Source organism: Mytilus californianus, unplaced genomic scaffold, assembly GCF_021869535.1.
Source record: "Mytilus californianus isolate M0D057914Y unplaced genomic scaffold, xbMytCali1.0.p SCAF_4, whole genome shotgun sequence".
Lineage (NCBI taxonomy): Eukaryota > Metazoa > Mollusca > Bivalvia > Mytilida > Mytilidae > Mytilus > Mytilus californianus.
The window spans coordinates 116,178,195-116,201,208 of NW_026262690.1; the positions used below are offsets into that span (position 1 = coordinate 116,178,195).

A 23,014-nucleotide genomic window follows, 5' to 3' on the forward strand; every position below is an offset into this window, starting at 1 on the left:
AGTTACCAGATTCTAATTAGATCATTAATTTGGAAGAAAAAATGTCAGATAGCGAGCCGAAGACAAAAAAGGTTCGACATTTGGAGCCAGTTATTAACAACACTGACAAATGGCTGGAAGAGAACAGCAAACATTTCCTGCCACCAGTGTGCAACAAAATGATGTAAGGAAACTGACATTCTGTTTCTGAACTTGTACTGTTGTAGACGATTTGTAGAACTTCCCAGTGCTCAACTCTCGTCCTGATGGGTGATGCTCGTATCGTAGATGTTTTGGGGTCGGAAATCTGAAACTTCTTTTGCTTTATTAAAAGATCCCTGTCTTTATGGTTTGGGTAGCTGAGGTACCGTAGCTCTTATGATATTTTTTGACAATTTTTGGATGGTTATCAAATTGTCAAAATATATCATAAGGACCTAAGAGCTAGGGTTAGGGTTTATAATTTATAGTTTGACATAATAGATACTTGTTAACCACAAAACTACCTTAAGAATTTGTCCAGGGACATATATCTCCTTGCTTAACAATTAACTATGCTAGGATCTCCTGTAGTTGGTGATCGCAATACTGGTATACCAGTATAATACTGGTATAAAAATCTTGTACCAGTATTGTAACATTAAAAAAAAAATAACAATACTGGTACATTACTGATACTGATGTCGACTATACTTTAAGGTGTATATACAAAAAAAATGAATTTTAAGTAAAATTAGATATTGAAGATCAAAGGGGATTAAATAAACTCAAAAAGATTAAAGAGGATAATACACCTTATTGCTAATCCCGCTTGACCCGAGAATCTGTCCCGCTCGAACTTTTGACGTCATACAACAATCACTTTTCCATTGTGGCGTCAGACATTTTGTATTATGACGTCAAAATTTTACGGGAACCTGTGTGGTGTCCAGTAATGGCGGACAAATAGCGATAAGGTGTATTGAATTATGAAATTAATCAACAACCAGTTAAAAATAATCATGATACTCATAAGCCTTAGTTAAAATCAAACAGATACAAATAAAAAAAAAATTTATTAACTATTCTTTGTGTGATATTTGCCATTATAAGCATGATAAGTCAAGTCCTTAAATTGTCAAAAAATATAAGGACCTACATTTTGTAAGAGCTACAGTTCCGTAGTTAGATATTTGCATGCTGACTTTTGTCAAGCATTATTTGTTTATTTAAGTTTATAAGTATCCTCAAGTCCCATATTACAGTCAGAGATATAACTCTATAGGGTTATTACAGAAAATAACTTGCGTGTGTTATTACAGATACTTTCATGAGTTGTCTACTCTTTATTCCTTAAATTTTCTAAATCTGTAATAACATATGTTTGTTATTTGTAAAATTATTTCATTTATAGTGGCCTCTAGAGATCTCTTGAGACTTTGCGCAGAAACTAAATGCATAGCCTTGATAACTAATTTTTTAATTAAATTAATACATGTTTGATTAACCATGGTAAATCAATGAGACGAGGCTATTAAGGGATAAACTTAACTGTGATAACATAGCTTAGTTATTAAAGGAATTTAACTTATTATATAAGACACTTGGGAATTACTGAGAAACTTGCGCAGAACCTCATTACATGCTCTGGTCATTATTTCTTACAATAAATTAAAATACATTGTAATTAAGCATGATGTATGTCTGAGCAAATGCTTTGAAGTGATATAGAGAAGCTGTGATAACATCCTTTAGTTATTACAGGCATATTTTTTCTGTAATAACATATAGATGTACTATGCAAAATTGGCAAACTATGAACTGTTATATCTTTCAATAGTTAAGTATACATATAGACAAAAGTAATATCAATAGAACTTTTAAACATTTTAACTAAACTAATGATGTATATTGTCCCTTTGAAACATATAACATACATAAGTTATCACAGTTCTTTGATTTTTTAGTCCACAATAACAAATGTATGTTATTTTTCTGTAATAACCCTATAGAGTTATATCCCTGACTGTATTATTGCATAAGCATGATTAGGAAGGTTAGCATGAGTTGTAAATATATTTTCTGTTAAAAGCTGACTGTAAACAACTTGTAGAATTAAGCTTGTACTCAACAGAGAAAAAGCACAAACCTCAATAATTAGCAAAATTTCTTCTCTTGCATATCTTATTCAGGGGTTGAAAAATTTTGTTTCAGCCTACTAGCCCAGGACTTATTGGTAGCAGGATTTTACTAGCCCTGTTGAAAAAACTGCTAGCCCATCAAAACTGACCTGCTAGCCAGAGTATGCCTTACAAATTCAGAGTTTGCTGCATAATACAAAGTTGGTGTCCCTTGTTTCGAAGGTGGCGTTATACACTGTATTTAATAAATTAAATCAAAGAAATTTTTGTATTATTAATTATAACATGGATCTTAAGACATCTTTTTGGATTTCCGTTGTACTATGGGTTGTTAAATATTTTCAGGCACAGAAAACATGTTCATTGGTCTTGTCATGTGAAGCCAGTGGTTCAATTCGTAAATTTGTTGTTCTCACATACCTGCATACAAAGCCGATTTTTTATTAGCATGATAGGGGAAATAACGGCAATATTCACAAAACATCGTCTATGGTTTATCATCAGCAACAGCCGACCTTGCTCAGGGAATCTTTCTGTCCATGACACTATAAATGTTCTTTTCCACTTTTCCCGGTCGTATTTGGCATTTTTTGAGGATGTATTTTCAGCCTCATCACCTCCTTCATCTTCATTCTGGAGCCCGTACTAAAATATTTAGAAATGTTTTGTTGCATGGTTTTATGCTCAACAGCTGTGCAACAAAACATCTCAGTATCGATTAATGCATCATACCCCCAGTACCGTTAATTGAAAATCTCGACATAAGCAATTGTACAATACCCCCTGTACTGAGAAATCGATATTGAAAGTACGTGAATTGCGATCAATACATGATACTATTCAACCCAGAGTTAGTTGTTATATTTTTAAAACATGTACAAAATTAGTTCAAATTCTTGGAATCCCGGATGACGTAACTAAATCTGATTGGCTAAGATAGAATAGTGATGAAGGGATTTTCCACTTTCTATTTTGAAAACGCCAAGAATTTTTTGTTACTAGTCCGTCGGGCATATTGGGTTACAAGCTTTGATTGCCCGAGGTTGAAATGCTCTTGTCACGGGCGCCAGGCTAGTGGATTTTTTAATCCCTGCTTATTTCTTAGTACATGTGACTATGTCATAAATAGTATATATATTGTATAAATTGTAGGCACAATGATGGACAGATGAAATCATTTTATGTGGGAGGACCAAACCAAAGAAAGGACTATCATATTGAAGAAGGAGAAGAGGTATACATACATTAGATGAGAATTGTCACTGTGTAGCATCATCCCTGAAGCAAAGAAACAATGATAGTAAAAGTACCTATTCTAATCCCCATACAGTAAACAACAATTTGCCACTATTTCTGGTACAGTTTATCTGCTTTATTTACATGAATTTCTCTGTGGAAAAAAATAGTTTATTTCAAATGAATAGTTGAAGGATAAATGTGTTTTTATCAAGTTTAAACCTGTCACATGCTTTGTTGAACGGGTACCACCATACCTGATTCTGACGATTTGTAGGGAGAGACCGCCAATTAAGGATCATAATCAGCCCTAAATGGTACATGTAGCTACATCATTAAAAAACAACTATCAAAAAGCTTTACTTGTCAGCAAAACGTAGAATATAATGAAAATAACAAGAATTTGACCTTACCTGACTTCACATTTATATTTTCCACTACTTCTGAAGTACCTATATCCGGTTATGCTACACAGTGAATATTTTATGGTTCTATTCTGTTTTACAGTTATTCAATATGCAAGCATACAGGTGGTTTTGACAACATACCTGTTAGGCCATTGCCACTTCAACCGTAGCCACAATATTTTATTAGGTTTATTTAAGTTTGTTTTGAAAAGGAATAAGATAAAATGAAAGGGCCTATGACATATTATTGAACAATAAGTAATTTGTCCCATGGATAATAATGAATCCACAAAAGTCTTGTACTGTAAAAGTACTTTTATTCGTGGTTATCAATTTTTGTGGTTTAAGCAAAAGTTACATGGTCGTGGGTTCTTAAATTCATGGATTTTAGTTTTTTGAAGAAAAAAAAATCATGTGAAGAAATTGAAGCCATCTTTAATGATTACTCGTGAAAATAATTATATTTTGTTTTATGATAATTTGTGAGACATTGCAAAATAAGTTGTTCATTTTCCCTTACTTGTTCGTCTTTCATTATTGACAACATTCATCAAACTTTAAAAAAAATAATTGCTTTTGGAAATAGGCTGATTCATCTATGCTTACAAAATGTTCTTGATTCAAGGAAATTTCAAAGTAAACATTTTAATTGTTGCACACGTGTAATCAGAAGTAATGACACTAATTAACCCAAGATCGATTGATCAACAGATTTAATGATCACCAAAGGTGTTAATTGGGCCATAAACATGTCATTTAGAGAAAAAGGTTACTTAAAAAATGCTACAAATTTACTTTGAATTGTCATGATTGTAGAATTAATTCTGATATGAATTAAAAAAAGGAAGCCCAATATGAAATTATTTTTTGTTCGTATGAGAATTATGAGGGGATAAAATGAACACTTCATCATCCCATATCATCATCGGAGGTCTGACTTTAATCGATCAAAACTAAATTTACATGATCCATGTAGTCAAACCTATGGTAATGAAGATCTTTCCATGTTTTGATTTAGACAATAGTTCTTATATTTAGTTGGACACTTAAATTCATGGATAAAGCCATCCACGAAAACCACGGATAAAAGTACTTTCACAGTATTTTAGGATACAAAAATTTTTCAGATGTTTAAGATTTTATTTTATTTTGCAGCTATTCTACATGATCAAAGGGGATATGGTGCTTAAAGTGATTGAACGAGGAGAACATAGAGACGTTCCAATTAATGAGGGAGAGGTAATAATGCATGTTTATGTCTGTTTGTATGATAGATACTACCATTCTGTTTCATAATATTCTTTGGAAAATTATTTTTATTATATGATCATTTTCAAAAATTAATTGAAATTTGAACTCCCTTTAAAATAAAATCTCACCCCTAAGCTCAAGTTCTAGCTTGTATCGTTAACTTTGTACGAATTTCAATCAGAACAAAATACATGAAAGTAGATAATAAAGTGAAATTCATGGGGGTTTTTTTAGGCAAAATTAGTCAGGTTCCTTTAAACATTATGAATTCTTTAATTAAAAAATAGATAAACTGTGTCATAAAAAAATATCACTGAAAATTTCAAACAAACATTTTAGATTAAATGACCATGAACAAATTCAAAGGAGCAAGAGGAGAAATTGTATGGCATAAATAACAACAAAACAACAAAAGTTCAATAATAGAAAGAAGGAATTAAAACCCCCAAAAATAGATCAGACAAATAAAAAATAGCTAAAAGCTACATTTGTTCAATTTAAAAATACTAAAAGAGAAGATAGTATGCATTGTTTGGAAATCTTGTGGACCATTTTGAATTGAAAGAGGCAACGAAGCCAATGAACTTTCTGCATTATGTATTCTGGTCTGTGCATATGTCCATCCATATATCTGTCCTGTATTAGTTTAATGTTTTTGCTAAATGTAGTTTACCATGCTTATAACACATACTTAAAACACATATTCATAATAATGTGAACTTTTTAAAATACAGTAACACCTGCTATTAAGGTCACTTCTATTAAGCAAAAACTGGTCTTGTCGGGTCACCCTCTTATTTTCTCGCTTTAGTAATACCTATGCATTTTGAACCACAATTGAAAGGTCTCCTTTTGTATAATGTCAGTTTTCTCTGTTCTCGACAGTGACCTTTAAACAGGTGTAACTTTATATATATACCGGTATATATAGATAAAAATAAGAAGTTGTGGTATAATTGACAATGAGACAACTCTCCACCCAGTGTTCTCCCCAGATATTTTGGATAGCATCACATTTAGCGTAAAAAAAAAAAACTATTTTTTTCAATGTCATTTGTCGCGTCGCGGTGATGCTCTATTTCCTTTATGGTATATATGTTTATATTGTTCAATTCATAACTGAGAATACAATTAAAATATAACCATGATAACAGTTGTTTCAGTTTATGTTTTCTATATTCATTCATAGTTACTGTACAGAATTATTGTTTTCCTCTTGGGCCATATAACAATATATGTGTGGTTCTAGCAGAGACATATAATACAATATATGTCTCTGGTTCTAGTTACCCTACCTACCCAACTAAATGAATGAGTGAAGGGTTTATTATAGTGCAATCTTTATATATATATATACAATACTAAATATCAAGTAAAAAAAGAGAAAGTATCATATAGCAATTAAATTTCAATTAAAAAATTTTTTCATGTCTAAAAATTCATTGTTTCATGGTACTCGATGAATTAGTCCCAGTTGTTTCTTTATATCAAGGTGATAGATATGTTTAACAAAGTTATCTAACAAATAGTCTGTTAATGCATAGTTTTCTCTTTTTGGTATATTTTTTTCTGTCTGCTCACGGTGCCATTTGTGCATCTGTAGTTATTATCGTAAAAATGCGGATTTTTGTCATATCTGGTCTGGTTCCGATCGGTAGTTTACACAAAAGTAGTCAATGGCGGCTGAAGAAAAATTAACGAAAAATAAACAATGTTTGACAAGAGATTGGGAACGAATGTGACGCTTTTGATGTATTAAATGGATGAAACATAAACTTAATCCAACTTATTTAGCCCAAAACCGATATGTTCGCTCTCGATTAACAAGTAGTACCGGCGGAAGAGAAAGAAAGAAATTTTATGAAAGTTGTAAAAATAAACGACCAAACCTCATTTTTAAAGAGAAAAATCGTTTGTATCTTTGAATTTCCGTAATGCAAAACGTAGATTTCGAATTGTTTTATGATTACATTTTTTCCATGTCTGAATTTGCGATTGCAGACAGACCCTGTGGTATTAATCATGTCACAAGTGTCAGCTTGGGGTATTCGTATCCAAACAGTTATCACCCAAAGGGCAATTAAAACCTATTTAATCACTCTTAAATGTCTCTTTTGTCCGATTTGAAGGGATTACACTTAAAGGTGATATAATTTTTATGATCATACGCGGTAATTAGATGAAAGTTCAAAATTTAGGACATGGATTTACGATATAGAAACAAGAAAAATAGCATCCTCAAAATAATTATAGCGTCGCGGAAATTATTATAGCATCACGGGAAAAAATATAGCGTCGCGGTACCGCGACGCTAAAACGGCCTGGGGAGAACACTGCCACCAAAGACCAAATGACATAGAAGTTAACAACTATAGGTCACTGTACGTCCGTCAACAATGAGCAAAACCCATACCGCATAGTCAGCTATAAAAGGCCCCGAAATGACAAATGTAATACAATGCAAACGAGAAAACTAACAGCCTAATTTATGTAAAAAAACAATAAACGAATTACAAATATGATATACAGCTACAAACGACAATCACTGAATTTCAGGCTCCCGACTTGGGACAGGTACATACAGAATGTGGTAGAGTTAAACATGTTAGTGGGCGTCCAACCCTAACCTGGGACAGTGGTGTAACAGTACAACTTTGAACAAACTATTAAAATCAGTTGAAAAGGACTTTACTCATCAGATCGATACAAAGCAGGAAAACAAGCAACAAAAACAGACAGAACGTGGCAGGTTATTTATACATCAATACAACAAAAAAGACACTAAGTACAGATCTGAGAATACTTGCAGTTCAAAGCCAATAAAAAATAATAAAAAAATCATGTATCTAAGACTGAAGATATGCCAATATAAGAATTAGAACCAGATTTTGAAATTCACTGAACCTGGAAATCTGATAGTGTGAGCTGGGCATGTTGTCCTTCTATATATATATATATATATATATAAGTGCATCTAAACAAGTGACAACTCTGCGACAGATCCATTCATTGGATCACCAGTGAAGGTGATACATGGCTGAAAACACATTTTATATTCATAATTACTCTAAATATCAGCACAACAATGTTAAATCTGCAAATTTGCGAAGGCAAATTTTTGTTCTCCCCTTGCTGGGATTCAAACTCATGCAATTGGGATATCGTGACAACACCACCTGCACTGTGTCCAGCGCTCTAGACCACTCGGCCACCTAGACTGAACAAAAAATTCTGATCCAACATAAATCAATATCCCAGTTTTTCTGTTTTTCATCAGCTTTCGGTGGCCTAGTGTTACCTTTCCTCGTCAGTAGAATCTAGAGTTGTAACACAGTACATGATATATTAGGCATGAAGATGGAATTGATTTAGCAGATTAGCTAAATTATCTGTCGTAAAGGATCATAAGATGCAGTCACAGAAATGATTATTTGATAAATACGTCTAAACAAGTGACAACTCTACGACAGATCCATCCATTAGATCACCAGTGAAGGTGATACACGGCTGAAAGCACATATTATATTCATAATTACTCTAAATATACCGGTATATATATATACCGGTATATGGATACATATTTTTTGATTTTGTAAATTCCAAGTATCTAAAGGACATGAAGGATCTGACTTAACAAAGAAAGGAAAGTCCAGTAAAATTTATAACATCATGCCTTGTTTTACAGATTTTCTTGCTGCCAGGTAGGATCCCTCATTCACCACAGAGAAAAGCTGATACTATTGGTTTAGTGATAGAGAGGGAAAGAGCAGAAGATGAAAAGGATGGATTAAGGTATGGGGATTGAATAGTCATACACAACACTCGAAAATTTCTATGGAATGAAGAGGTATCTTTCTCAAAACTGGCGTCAGATCTTTGGCCAGAAAGAAAAAATTCATTCAGTAATATATGAAAAGGATAACAGAAATAACCAAAAATATATGACCAGGGTTCCAGAAATTGTCATATTTTCCAGTCATGACTTATTTAAGATACAAATAACTGAAAAAAGTTTGGTGAATAAGATTTCTGTTAGTTGTCTCATTGGCATTCATACCATATTGTAGTTTGTTATTTTTAATATGGGATTTTTTTTTCTTCAAATTTTTCAAGTTTTGCAAAAAACTTGCACTGAGAATAGTTCCTTGTTTTTTCCTTCTGACAATTAGTTTGAGTTTTCATTTTACAATTCTGATTTTGATAGTACCAAAAATTGATTTGTTATAACAGTCATTGTCCCTAGCTACTGTGCTTGTATGTGATACATTTTGTTGCTTTCAACCGACTACAAAGGAATCGCATCTGATATCTTGCTTGGACTTTCTACCAATATTAATTTGTTAATCCACAACTCCTTGAATATCGCTTTACAGAATTCAGACAAATTTGCACTGAATCATCTACAGGGCATCAATTTATACACCTGCTATATCACTTATTTATCTGACTAATTTGTTGAGACTCCAAATCCAAAACATTTCTACTTTCTTTGGATGACAGGTGACACCGACCTTCCTTGGAAAACTCACATATTTTATATTTCCTTGTTTTTACAGTTCTTTCTTGGTTCCCTGTACATTTATATTGATTGTAGAGAACAAAGAAAAACTATGCTGTGATGAAATATTTTAAGTTTTGTACTATTGGCAAAAGAAAGGGATAATCTTCAATTTTCTTAACATTTTATTTAGGTATTATGTTGAAAAGGATGGTAAACCAACATTAGAATCTCTGTATGAGGAGTGGTTCCATTGTGAAGACCTTGGATCACAGCTTGGACCAATTATAAAGAGGTAATTACTTAGGTTATAAAAAGGTAATATCAGCATATATGTATGAATAAAAAGAGTTACCAGGTAAACATCAATGACACAGCAACCCAGTCACACAACACATCTATAGGTTGATAAACATCTTCAATAAAATTCTATGTCCTCTCAATATATAAGTGTTCAGATGACAATTTAAAAAAAATTTTAAGTACCCAAACATATATATGGAATGCACTGAATCCCCCCGAGTGTAGATACTTATGTATGATTTCGACAGAAACAAACACAGGTCTGATATCAACTCCTTATTCCTTGGTTTTTTATACGCCCGTTTACGGGACGTATTATGGCATACCGTTGTCTGTCTGTCCGTCCGTCCGTCCGTCCGTTTGTCCGTCCGTCTGTCCGTCGTCAACATGTCGGACATTAACTCAAAAATGCTTTAACCAATTTGCATAAAATTTTGGTGAATTGTTTATATCTATTGACATGAGCTCCCTTTCGTTTTTTATAAAATTTAGATTTTACGTTTCCGAGTTATGGGGTTTTATTCATTAAAAAAAGGGGGATTTTCCAGTTTTCGGACAATAAGTCAAGAATGCTTTCACCAACTTGCAAGAAATTGTGGTGAATTGTTTATATCTATTGACATAAGCTCCCTTTCTATTTTTATAAATTTTAGATTTTACGTTTCCCAGTTACAGAGTTTTATTCATAAAAAAAGGGGGGATTTTCCAGTTTTCGGACAAAACTTCCAGCAATTCTTATGAAACTTTGGTGAATTGTTTGTATGTATTGATATAAGCTCCCTTTAGAATTTTATAAATTTTACGTTTTACATTTTTGAGTTATGGGGTTTTATTCATTAAAAAAGGGGTGATTTTCCAGTTTTCGGACAATAACTAGAAAATGCTGTCACCAATTCCCATGAAACGTTGGTGAATTGTTTATATCTATTGATGTAAGCTCCCTTTTTATTTTCATAAATTTCTATTTTCGAATATGACATTGAGAATTTATTGAACTTTATTTGTTTATAGTCTGACAACAGATTTACTAAGTATTGCACAACAGCAAGAAATCTTTAATTGAATATAAATTCAATTCATATAACCAATTTCAAGTTCTTTGACTACATTTATTCAGAAACCTATAATATGTCAAATATTTAATTACAATCCAAATTCAGACCTGAATCAAGCTTGAATATTGTGTCCATTTTTGCCCCAACTGTTCAGGGTTGGACCTCTGCGGGCGTATCTAGCTGCGCTCAGCGAAGCAGTTTATTTAAAAGACACACAAACACTTGGTTTCAATAGACACAATTACAGTTCTGATGTTAACACCCAATTCTTGGTTTCAAAAGACACACACGTCACACACACACTTGGTTTCAACAGACACAATCACAGATCTGATATCAGCTCCCAATTCTTGGTTTCGAAAGACACACACGCTTGGTTTTGAAAGACACACACGCTCGGTTTCAAAAGACACACAAACACTTGGTTTCAACAGACACAATTACAGTTCTGATATCAACACCCAATTTTTGGTTTCGAAAGACACACACACACACTTGGTTTCAAAAGACACACATACATTTGGTTTCGAAAGACACACACACTCACACTTGGTTTCAACAGACACAATCACAGATCTAATATTAACACCCAATTCGTGGTTTCGAAAGACACACATGCTTGGTTTCGAAAGACACACACCTGCTTGGTTTCAAAAGACACACACACATGGTTTCAAAAGACACACACACATTTGGTTTCGAAAGACACACACACTTGGTTTTGAAAGACACACAAGCTTGGTTTCGAAAGACACCCACACACACTTGGTTTTGAAAGACACACACACTTGGTTTCAAAAGACACCCACACACACTTGGTTTCGAAAGACACACACACATTTGGTTTTGAAAGACACACACACACACTTGGTTTCGAAAGACACACACACACTTGGTTTCGACTGACACAAACACAGATCTGATATCAACTAATTCCTTGTGGATTTGCAAAAAAATCTACATAAAACCTGAAAGAAAATTGATACTTTGTTGAATATTTAATTTGTGGTTTACCTTTACCCACGAATTCCATGAAATATGGTACCCTACTATATTAAAGAATTCACAGTATATTATAAAACTGTTCCTTCATATTATCTTGGATATAAGAATGTCATACTAACTTTTCTTCTCTTTCAGATATTTTGCATCAGAACAACATAAAACAGGAAAACCAATTCCTGGTAAGAAAGTTTATGTCATGTAATTTGTAGGCTAAAATGACAGCATTATGATACCACTGGGTATAAAGCTAAACCTGGCAACATAATTAATTTTATACACGAGGAAAACTGTTCACTGGCACTGAAAAAATTTATTGTGTCTACTTGAGTGTACTATTACATGTATCCCTTTTCATTTTGATATACAATTCCAGAAGCAAATATCAAAATACTTATTAGATAAATTAGCAACGTATTATGATATTGTGTCAGAGTTGCAAATTTAATATTTTCACTAATTATATGAAAAGGATCCATAAAATGAATATTTAACTTACTGATGCTAGTTTTTAACAGACAAGAGTTCCATGAAACTTGGACTATTTTTTTCTGATAAAAGTGTGCCCACTTTAATTCTCCATGTTAACAATGCTGGCAGAATAAGTCTTTCTTGCTAGCTGCGTTATCCCGGCTAACTACAACATATGGTGCTCTTGATTTTTTTTATTGGAATACTTTCCAAAATAAACTTTCTTTATTTTTGTAACCTCAGTTATAAAAAAAAAGATGAAAAATTTAAGCAATAAAAAATTAATATGCATAAATTTTCACATTTCATTGATTAAGTTTTGTAGATTTTGAGCCTGTTATAGTCTTAATTTGTTGATATTACCCTACATCTAAGTTCTAATTGCACAAATGTCTCATTATTTCTCTAGTAAACAATTCCACAACTTGAATTTGTAGTGAGGATTTGCTCCCTGATGAAGGCCTTACTGCTGCTTTGAGATAGAGAACAGTAATAAAAGCACACTTTGATTTGGGTATTGTTAAGTTTGTGTAGGGAATTTGTTGACATGAAAACACCATAACCCAATTTTATTTTATTTTCTATAATATGTGTATGTAGATCCTAATTTAGCATGATATATTTAATATTTACTGAAAGCAGTTCAATTATTAAGAAATAACTTTTTAAAAATGTACTTAGTAGAGGGTGGTAATGGGAGTACCTTCATGTCAGACAAATAACGGTAAAAATTCTTGCCAAATGATGTTAATGGTAATTTTTGGTGCATGACGATAAAATGTACACTTTCTTTTAGACGATAAAAAAATCGACTGATTTTGATGAATCACATTAATTTTTTCCAAAAATAACAGTAACGATAATTATTTGAGACCTCTTAAGAATCACGATAAGGACATTCAAACGAATCACGGTGAAATTTTAACCAATTGGACGCTAACAGTAGCCGAAAATGACTGTTTGATGCCTGACAGTAAAGGGCATTCCTACCTTCTAAGTACTGAATAGTCAATGAAAGTTTCAATGATATCTATTAATTAGTTCTGACAGGAAGAATTGAGGATGAGAGATGCTCATTGATTACACAATAGTAAAAGATAATTAATTTGGTTTTAAGTTGCACAGGGATGTCACACTAGCTAGGCACTCATGATTATAAGTTTTCTTAAAATTCATTCACAAATGTATCAAGAGGTTTGAGTACCGATGAAATATTACATCCATTTATGTTTGTTATAGGCACGATTCCAGAGAAACCTCCAATAATACCAGATAAACATAAATTGTTGGAGGATCCGTTTAGTTTGAATCAGTGGTTGGCAGAAAATAGAACAATGATTGAGAGAGAAGGACACTTGAATATATTTGGAGAAGAAGCAAATTATCAATTCAAAGTAAGTATGCATAGGGTTAGAAAATTGTCTACTAAAGTACATCTTTTTGGTAAGGTTATCTTCCAACCAGAGCTGCTGACTTTCTGGATTGCAAACCACCTTTTTGGTAAATATGCGTAATTTATTTTAGGTAGGCAATAATAGTAAAAATTCCTCAGTCTATATCTTAAATTTGGATATGTTATGATGCTTGTTTTTTAAGCTGAGGCATTTTAACATGTGTGGTTAAATTTTAAGGTAACCATATGAAATTCAATTGCCACAATCTAGCAAACCCTGAAGGGCCCTTTGTGATGTTTTTTCTCAATGTGAAAAAAAGGAACTTTTTTCACACAATGAAATTCTCTGGAAGTTCAGTTTGCAAACAATTAATATCTCTATAATTTTTTTACATTTTTATACGACCGCAAAAAAATTTTGAGGTCGTATATTGGTATGACGTTGGCGTCGTCGTCGTCGTCCGGCGTCGTCGTCCGAATACACAATGGTTTTCGCACTCTAACTTTAGTTTAAGTGAATGGATCTCTATGAAATTTTACCATAAGGTTCAATACCACAATAGGAAGGTGGGGATTGATTTTGGGGGTTATGGTACCAACAGTTAAGGAATTAGGGGCCAAAAAGGGGCCGAAAATAAGCATTTTTGTAACTTCCAGACATAACTTGTGTGTTAGCATATGGATCTCTTTGACATTGTACCACAAGATTCCATATCACAAAGGGTCAATGCTGGGATTGATTTTGGGGTTAATTGCCTCAAAATTTTAGGAATAAGGGGCCAAAAGGGGGCAAAAAACAAGCATTTTTCTAGTTTCATGACAATAACTTGTGTGTAAGTGTATGGATCTTTCTGAAATTTTAGTACAAGGTTCCATTTCACAAAGGGAAAGCTGGAATTGAGTGTTGTGGTAATTGCCCAAAACGTTTAGTAATAAGGGGCCTAAAAAGGGGTTTAAAATAAGCATTTTTTAGTTTCTAGACAATAACTTGTGTTCAAGTGTATGGATCTCTCTAAAATTGTATTACAAGGTACCATACCACAAAGGCAAGGCTGTTATTGAGCTTGGTTTGGAGGGAAAGGGGGGTGGGGGTGATGAATCATAAGGGGGGCGGGGGTCAAAAAAGGGGTAATTTTTTTTTTCCCTTTTTTTTTTGTTTAAAATTTACATTTTAAGTTAGTTATTTTTTATCACGAAGAGAAAGTAGGAATTGAGTTTTGGGGTTAATTGCTCAAACATTTATGAATAAGGGGCCAAATATTGGTCGAAAATAAGGATTTTTTTAGTTTGCAACAAAAACTTGTGTTCAAGTGTATGGATCTCTGTGAAATTGTATTGCAATGTACCATACCACAAATTGAAGGTTGTGATTGAGGTGGGGGATGATGAATCAAAAGGAAGTTGAAAATATGTGTGGGGGGTAGGATTTTTTTTTTTCTTTTTTTTTTCTTTAAAATTTTCCATTTAAAGATGGTTGTTTCAGATTTATATATGAAAGAAAATAATAATGATACGGTTATATATCATGAGGAATTGAAATTTAAAATTATGTATATTGGAAATTTAGGTTACATTGGAAAGTAATAATTGGCTTTGGTGGGGGGGGGGGGGGGGGGGGGGTGTGGTGGTTATGGCTCTAATGTTTAAGGAATAAGGGGAAAAAAGGTTAAAAAACAAGGGTTTCCATTTTAATAGACAAATAATTGAGTAAAGAACATTATTTAAAAGCAGTGTAAGGTTGGTAATTCAAACTCATTTAAATATCTCATCTACACTGCTTTTAAATTATGTAAATTGGAAATTTGCCAATAACTTTATTGTTAATAAATGCATTGGAAATTTGCCAACAATTTTAGTGTAATAAACTTCATTGGAAATTTGCCAATATAAAATTTTGCTGATGAAGGTTTTTTGTTTACCTTTAGCCTTGACTATGAAGTCATTTTTATACGACCGCAAAAATTAAAAATTTTTTGGTCGTATATTGGTATGACGTTGGCGTCGTCATCGTCGTCCGGCGTCGTCCGAAGACACATTGGTTTTCGCACTCTAACTTTAGTTTAAGTGAATGGATCTCCATGAAATTTTACCATAAGGTTCAATACCACGAAAGGAAGGTTGGGATTGATTTTGGGGGTTATGGTACCAACAGTTAAGGAATTGGGGGCCAAAAAGGGGCCAAAAATAAGCATTTTTGTAACTTCCAGACAATAACTTGTGTGTAAGTGTATGGATCTCTCTGACATTGTACCACAAGGTTCCATATCACAAAGAGAAGGCTGTAATTGATTTTGGCGGTAATTGCCTCAAAATTTTAGGAATTAGGGGCAAAAAAAGGGGCAAAAAACAAGCATTTTTCTAGTTTCATGACAATAACTTGTGTGTAAGTGTTTGGATATTTCTGAAATTGTACTACAAGGTTCCATATCACAGAGGGAAAGCTGGAATTGAGTTTGGGGGTTATTGCCCGAAACGTTTAGGAATTGGGGGGCCAAAAAGGGGCCAAAAAGGGGCCAAAAATAAGCATTTTTCTAGTTTCCAGACAATAACTTGTGTTCAAGTGTATGGATCTCTCTGAAATTGTACTGCAAGGTACCATACCACAAAGGGAAGGCTGGGATTGAGTTTGGGGGTGATGAATCATAAGGGGGTTCAAAAAATTTGGGGGGGGGGAATTTTTCTTTTTTTCCTTTTTTTTTTTCTTTTAAAATTTTCCATTTTAAGTTGGTTATTTCTGATTTATATTTAAAAGCATATAATAATGATATGGTAGGAGATACACACCAAACAGGATGTGTAAATTATTATATAATAAGTATTGTGCAATAGCAAGAAATTTTCAATTGCACAGTATTGCACAATGGCAAGAAATCTTCAATTGCACAGTATTGTGCAAAAGAAGATACTTCGTATAAATTGCTTATTTCTTGATCAATTTCAATGGGGTTTTATTCTTGAATTCTTGGGGTTCTTTAATATGCTGAATCTAACCGTGTATTAGGTTTTTGGATTTTGGGCCCCGTTTTTAAATTGGTCCACATTGAGGTCCAAAGGGTTCAAAATTTAACTTTGTTTGATTTCATCAAAAATTGAATTATTGGGGTTCCTTGATATGCCGAATCTAACCGTGTATTTAGATTCTTAATTTTTGGTTCCGTTTTCAAATTGGTCTACATTAAGGTCCAAAGGGTCCAAAATTAAACTTAGTTTGATTTTAACAAAAATTGAATTTTTAGGGTTCTTTGATATGCTGAATCTAAACATGTATTTAGATTTTTGATTATGGGCCCAGTTTTCAAGTTGGTCCAAATCTGGTCCAAAATTAAACTTTGTTTGATTTCAACAAAAATTGAATATATGGGGTTCTTTGATATGCTGAATCTAACCATGTATTTAGATTTTTGATTTTTGGGCCCCGTTATCAACTTTGTCCACATTGAGGTCAAAAGGTTCCAAAATTAAACTTTGTTTGATTTCATCAAAAATTGAATTCTTGGGGTTCTTTGATATGCTGAATCTAACCATGTATTTAGATTTTGGATATTGGACCATAATAGGTGAATGTCCAATTTAAAATTTTTAAGTTCTTAGACCACATTCATTCTGTGTCAGAAACCTATGCTGTGTCAAATATTTAATCACAATCCAAATTCAGAGCTGTATCAAGCTTGAATGTTGTGTCCATACTTGCCCCAACTGTTCAGGGTTCGACCTCTGCGGTCGTATCAAGCTGCGCCCTGCGGAGCATTTTATCTATTTTTATAGCCTTATGATGTAGTTGAATTATTTAATACTTTTATGATGTGTTTAAATGGGGCTTTATCATGTTTATGGTTGCAAATTTATTGTTTTAGTATAATAAACTCCATTTAAAATTTGCCAATAAAAAAAATTTTTGTTTATTTTTAGCTATGATTATGATGTCATTTTCTATTTTACTTTTATGGTTGCAAAGAAATTTTTATTTTTAGATATTACTGTTAAATGGTGCTGATTAAGGTTTTTGCTATGTTTAGCCATGACTATGATGTCATTTTCTATTTTAATATCTGTTATGATGTATTTAAATGGGCTTTTATGGTTACAAAGGAATTTTATTTTTAGATATTACTATAAAATGTTGCTGATGCTGATTAAGGATTTTGTTTATTTTTAGCCATGACTATGATGTCATTTTCTATTTTAATACCTTTATGATGTAATTTCCATTTTTAGATATTACTGTTAAATGATGCTGATTAAGGTTTTTGCTATGTTTAGCCATGACTATGATGTCATTTTCTATTTTAATATCTTTATGATGTATTTAAATGGGCTTTTATGGTTACAAAGGAATTTTATTTTTAGATATTACTTTAAATGTTGCTGATTAAGGATTTTTGTTTATTTTTAGCCATGACTATGATGTCACTTTCTATTTTAATACCTTTATGATGTATTTAAATGGGCTCCCATGTATTTAGATTTTTGATTATTTATACATGTTACCAAATTGGTCCACATTGAACAAAAACGGTCCAAATTTCAACTTTATTACATTACATCAAACATTGAATTCTACATATTCTTTGATATATTGAAATTAACAAACAATTTAGTTTATGGATATTCCACCATAATAGGTAAATTAAATTTTTTCCAGTTCTTACACCACATTCATCCTGTGTCAGAAACCTATGCTGTGTCAAATATTTAATGACAATCCAAAGTCATAGCTGTATCAAGCTTGAATTTTGTGTCCATACTTGCCCCAACTGTTCAGGGTTCGACCTCTGCGGTCGTATCAAGCTGCGCCCCAGCGAAGCATTTTATTATTCAATGGTTCTCTGCTCTTCAAAATAGCACAAAAGGTGAAGCTCAGTCATTGCATAGAGATTTTTTGTTTACTGTTTAATTGTGTTCCTCACCTTGAGGTGCATTAGTGATATTGTTCAATTTTTTCTAACAGGTCAATGAGTCAGCAACTCAATGAAACATACAGTCTTCAACAATGTCAATCCCTAAATCTACCTTGAGGTAAATTGTCTACATATTACTTATTATAGATGCTTTTTAGCTCACCTTGCCGAAAGGCCAAGTGAACTTTTCTCATGAATCACTTGGCGTCCGTCATCATCGTTGTCCGTTAACCTTTTACAAATATTTTCTCCTCTGAAACTACTGTGTTAAATTTAACCAAGTTTGGCCACAATCGTTATTGGGGTATCTAGTTTGAAAAATGTGTCCAATGACCCTGGCTGTCAACCAAGATGACCGACATGGCTAAAAATAGAACATAGGGGTAAAATGCAAGTTTTGCTTTTATTTCGAAAACTGCTATAAATCCATTTAATTCAAAACTGTCAGATGACTTCTTATAGGAGTTATTCCCCTTAAATTTACCATTTTAAATTTTTTTAGCCTTTTATTCTCAAAAATTATAATAGATAGATAGAAACTTGTCAAGCGACTCCTTATGAGACTTATTGCCCTTTAATGCAGATATTTTACCAATTTTTTGCATTATCGCCTAATATCTTAAAACCTATGATAAATAAATAGAAACTTTATAAAACAAAAATGATCAGCAAGACACTAGGATCTACAAATAAGTCAATATAGCCAAAATCTTCAGTTGACTCCTTTTTAGATTTATTGCCCTTTAATGACAATTTTTACCAATTTTTTTCGTATGTGCATAATATTTTAAAAACTGTTATGGATAAATAGAATCTTTAAATAGCAATAATGATCAGCAAGACAAGGTTTACAAATAAGTCAACATAAATGAAATAGTAAGTCAACTCCTTATTGAAGTTATTGCTCTTTAATGATGATTTTTCCCATTTTTGCCTATTTTCTTGAAAACTGTAATAGATAGATCTATAGAAACTTTAAATGGCACAAATGATCAGCAAGACAAGATCTACAAATGTGCTACAATGGTCGAAATCTTCAGTCGACTCGTTATTTGAGTTATTGCCCTTAAATGATAATTCTTAACATTTTTATGCATTCGAACATGTCAACATGACTGAAATTTTCAGTTAACTCTTAAAAGAGTTATTCCCCATTTATGATGATTTTCAAAAAAAGTGGCCAGTGTTGAAGATGCAGGTGAGCGACACAGGCTCTTTAGAGTCTCTAGTTTTAAAATATCTACTCTAATCATTATTTGGACCATCCTGTCTAAATCACTGATGTCAAATGCTGACATTGGGTTCTTTAATTTTGTTTTTACTAACTACACACTAGAGTTCAGATCTTTACAATTTAGGCAAGCAATGATATGATTTATATACTACTGGCTGTTTATTTTTGTAGGTGGATGTATATGGTACAGGATCAAACACAGGGAAATGTGCCAGTGCAGAAACTTTCATATGGATGTTGGTATGCATACACATGTATTATTAGTTTTTATCACTATTTTACGAATTTTTCCTTTGATCTTGCTGACTGATAATTTCCGTTCTCAGCGGAGTCGAGTGATATGAAAATTATCGTTAGAAACTAATGGAACACGTGCCGTTGTCAAGGAAATTAACGACGTCTTCATAGGTAAAATAGCGATAAACAGATTATCATTGGTCATTTCAACTCGATTGCTTTTTTCACTTTCGCATTACCGGCTCAAGCAAGAAAATCAATCTCGTTGAGATAACCAATGATAATCTATAAATATCTTGCTATCAGCTATAATCTTTTAAACTTAAAGTTTATGTTTACAGGTTGTCCTTGTTATATAAGGATAAGTTTTTATATGTGTTTCAATCAATACCAGTATTTTGTGTTTACCAGTATTTGGTGTTTCTCAATGAAGTTGAAATATAATTATACCCCAGCTCCAAAGGAGGGGCGGTATACTGTTTTACCCCTGTCAGTCCCATGACATTATTGTCATATTTTTTCTCAAAACTATGTATCAGAATTTCTGATATTTGGGATCAAGCTTCATGTGAGCATGCTATCTATCCCGTATGATGCGTTTTCAGATTCATCACTTATCAACTTCCTGTTTATTAAATTCTTATATAATACATAATGACTATGTATGAAATTTTTGTCACATTTCCCCCAGGAAATAAGGATCCCACCGTTCTGAAATTTGGTATCAGACTTCGTGTGATCATGTTATACTGGATGGTGCATTGTTCAATCATTTTTTCATCATCTTCCTGTTTACCAAATACTTATAGTTGTGGTATCATTAGTGAGAAAGAGCTAGCAGTTCAACTTGTTTTTTCCCAGTGAAGGAATAAATTGCAATAATTCCTGAAATTAAAGAAAATAATAAAAAAAATCAAAAATCCATGAGATTTACATATAGTATTAATCATTAATCATTTTAGGAAGGAACATCTACAGTGACAGTAGATGGTAAAGATTATGAACTTCACCACAACGATACAATGCTCATAAGATGTGGACAAGAGTAAGTCAAAAATAGTATAGGTCACTAGGTCAAAGGTCAAGGTTGCAGTGCAATCACTTTATACATAAAAATTTATTGTTCAGGGCAGATTATTTTAGTCTTTTCACTGGCTTTATGATATTTGCCCTGTGAGGTTATCTTATTATAACCTATTGACCTTTACTTTGACCTCAAATTGAAATTAAATTCTACACAGCTAACAGCTTTGTGCTGTTATAGATGCAGACAAAACTAAGTAAAACATATCAAAAGAACATTCTTGAAAATATAAGCAAGACAAAAAATATTACTGACACAAGGAACTCTAGTTGTACACACCCTCTTAGTCTAAGGTTTGATCAAGCTCTGCATAAATGGAAAGTTTAAATTGTAAAAAAGTAGTTCAACCATTGTAATTGACTGCCAAATTTGTATTAATGTATATAAATTAAACACCATTAGGCAAACAAACAAGAGGAAATTATTGGATGAACTTGTATTCATACAAATCGCTTATAAAATGTGGGCAAAAATTAGTCTTTCAGGCTCATAAGATGTCATTTATACATAGGATACAGCATGTTCATAAGGAGTCACTTGTGAAGTATACACTATGGCACTTATAAAATGTATACAACATGTTACCTGTTTAAAGTCCACATAAGGGCTATTCCATTAAAATGTATGTGGGAGGGTAGGAAGGGACTTTCAAAATATCCCTACAACCAAGAACCATTTTTTAGATAATTTTGCATAATGGTAATAGACGCATACTGAAAAAAGACCCATGACCCACATTCAATAATTAAACTTCTCTTCCTACCCTCCCACATACATTTTAATGGAATAGCCCTAATGGTCTTTGGGAAAAAAGCAAGAGTATGTTATTTACACTATTATGCTTGTAATATATGATATTAAATACTGAGGGGTATTTAAATTGAAAACTGTCGAATACAAAAATTCACTGTTTTAGCAAAAGGATTACATCAGAATTTTTCAAACATCATGAGAAAACTCGTGCACATCAAAACATGACAATAAATAGTATTTTAATAAGTTACAGGGAATATTACACTCACAGTATAAATCGTTCTGAAGTAATAATGTAATGTTTTATTGTTCTCAGATACTCAGCGACCAGACCAACAGGTGCCCTTTCACTTATCTGTTATCAGGACCCTACCAGAAAGTCGAAAGTTTTCAAGAAGTCAAAGAAATAAGAGGCCTTGCTCCGACAAGAAAAGTTATTTTTAGTCAAATTGGAGAAAGTAGAATCAAAAACTTTTTTGATGTATACTGAGTAGAAAAAGTTTAGCAACAAATAGTTTTAATGTATTTCAATAATTAATTATACTTCTAAACATTACAATAAATTATTGTAAAAAAGAAAATAAACCAAAAGACACAAATTCTTGATTGACAAAAAATATAAAAAAAATTTATAAACTAAACTTTGTAAATTTTTATTCTGAAGTTTTTATATTAGAATATATGTTGCAAAACTTGTTTTACTCAGTATATTTGTAAAAATATCAAGTGTAATCTTGTAACAATGATACGTTCTTAAAACTATTATTCAGATCAAGTAGCTTGATTGTTGGCACACCAATATTTCTGCTTGAGCAATTTTAGATTTCAACATCTTTTCTAATTGCTCTTGTAACAATCTGAAAGGATAAATCTCTTTTAAGATAATTTGTATATTAAAGTCTGAGATTCTTTTTATTACTGCATAAAAGTATTGTTGATAATTTATGCCTTGCAATTGGTCAATTTCTATTTGGATTGTTACAGGAGCTTTTAAAAAAAGTGTTGGAATTGAATTAAATCTAAAAAGTGAAACAGTATATTTCAGGGAACTTTCCAACAGTTCACCTGATTTCCACCTGAACAGTTTTTGCTT

The 23,014-nt window shown here is 32.5% G+C and overlaps 1 protein-coding gene across 1 annotated transcript; it reads left to right on the plus strand.

The window, feature by feature from the left end:
- On the plus strand, positions 1-22,644 carry LOC127739187 (3-hydroxyanthranilate 3,4-dioxygenase-like). The gene is made up of 10 exons (XM_052250797.1): positions 1-163; positions 3,252-3,333; positions 4,898-4,981; positions 8,679-8,785; positions 9,685-9,786; positions 11,990-12,033; positions 13,562-13,716; positions 20,019-20,087; positions 21,047-21,129; positions 22,238-22,644. The coding sequence occupies exons 1-10, from the start codon at positions 42-44 to the stop codon at positions 22,329-22,331; spliced, it is 942 nt and encodes a 313-aa protein (XP_052106757.1). The 5' UTR covers positions 1-41; the 3' UTR covers positions 22,332-22,644.
- Positions 22,645-23,014: the final 370 nt, after the last annotated feature.

Bases quoted from the DNA above. Each gene is read 5' to 3' on its own strand.
- LOC127739187 (XM_052250797.1), top strand. From the start codon at position 42: ATGTCAGATAGCGAGCCGAAGACAAAAAAGGTTCGACATTTGGAGCCA. The intron at 8,786-9,684 runs GTATGGGGATTG...CATTTTATTTAG, and splicing joins GATGAAAAGGATGGATTAAG to GTATTATGTTGAAAAGGATG. The intron at 13,717-20,018 runs GTAAGTATGCAT...TTATTTTTGTAG, and splicing joins AAGCAAATTATCAATTCAAA to GTGGATGTATATGGTACAGG.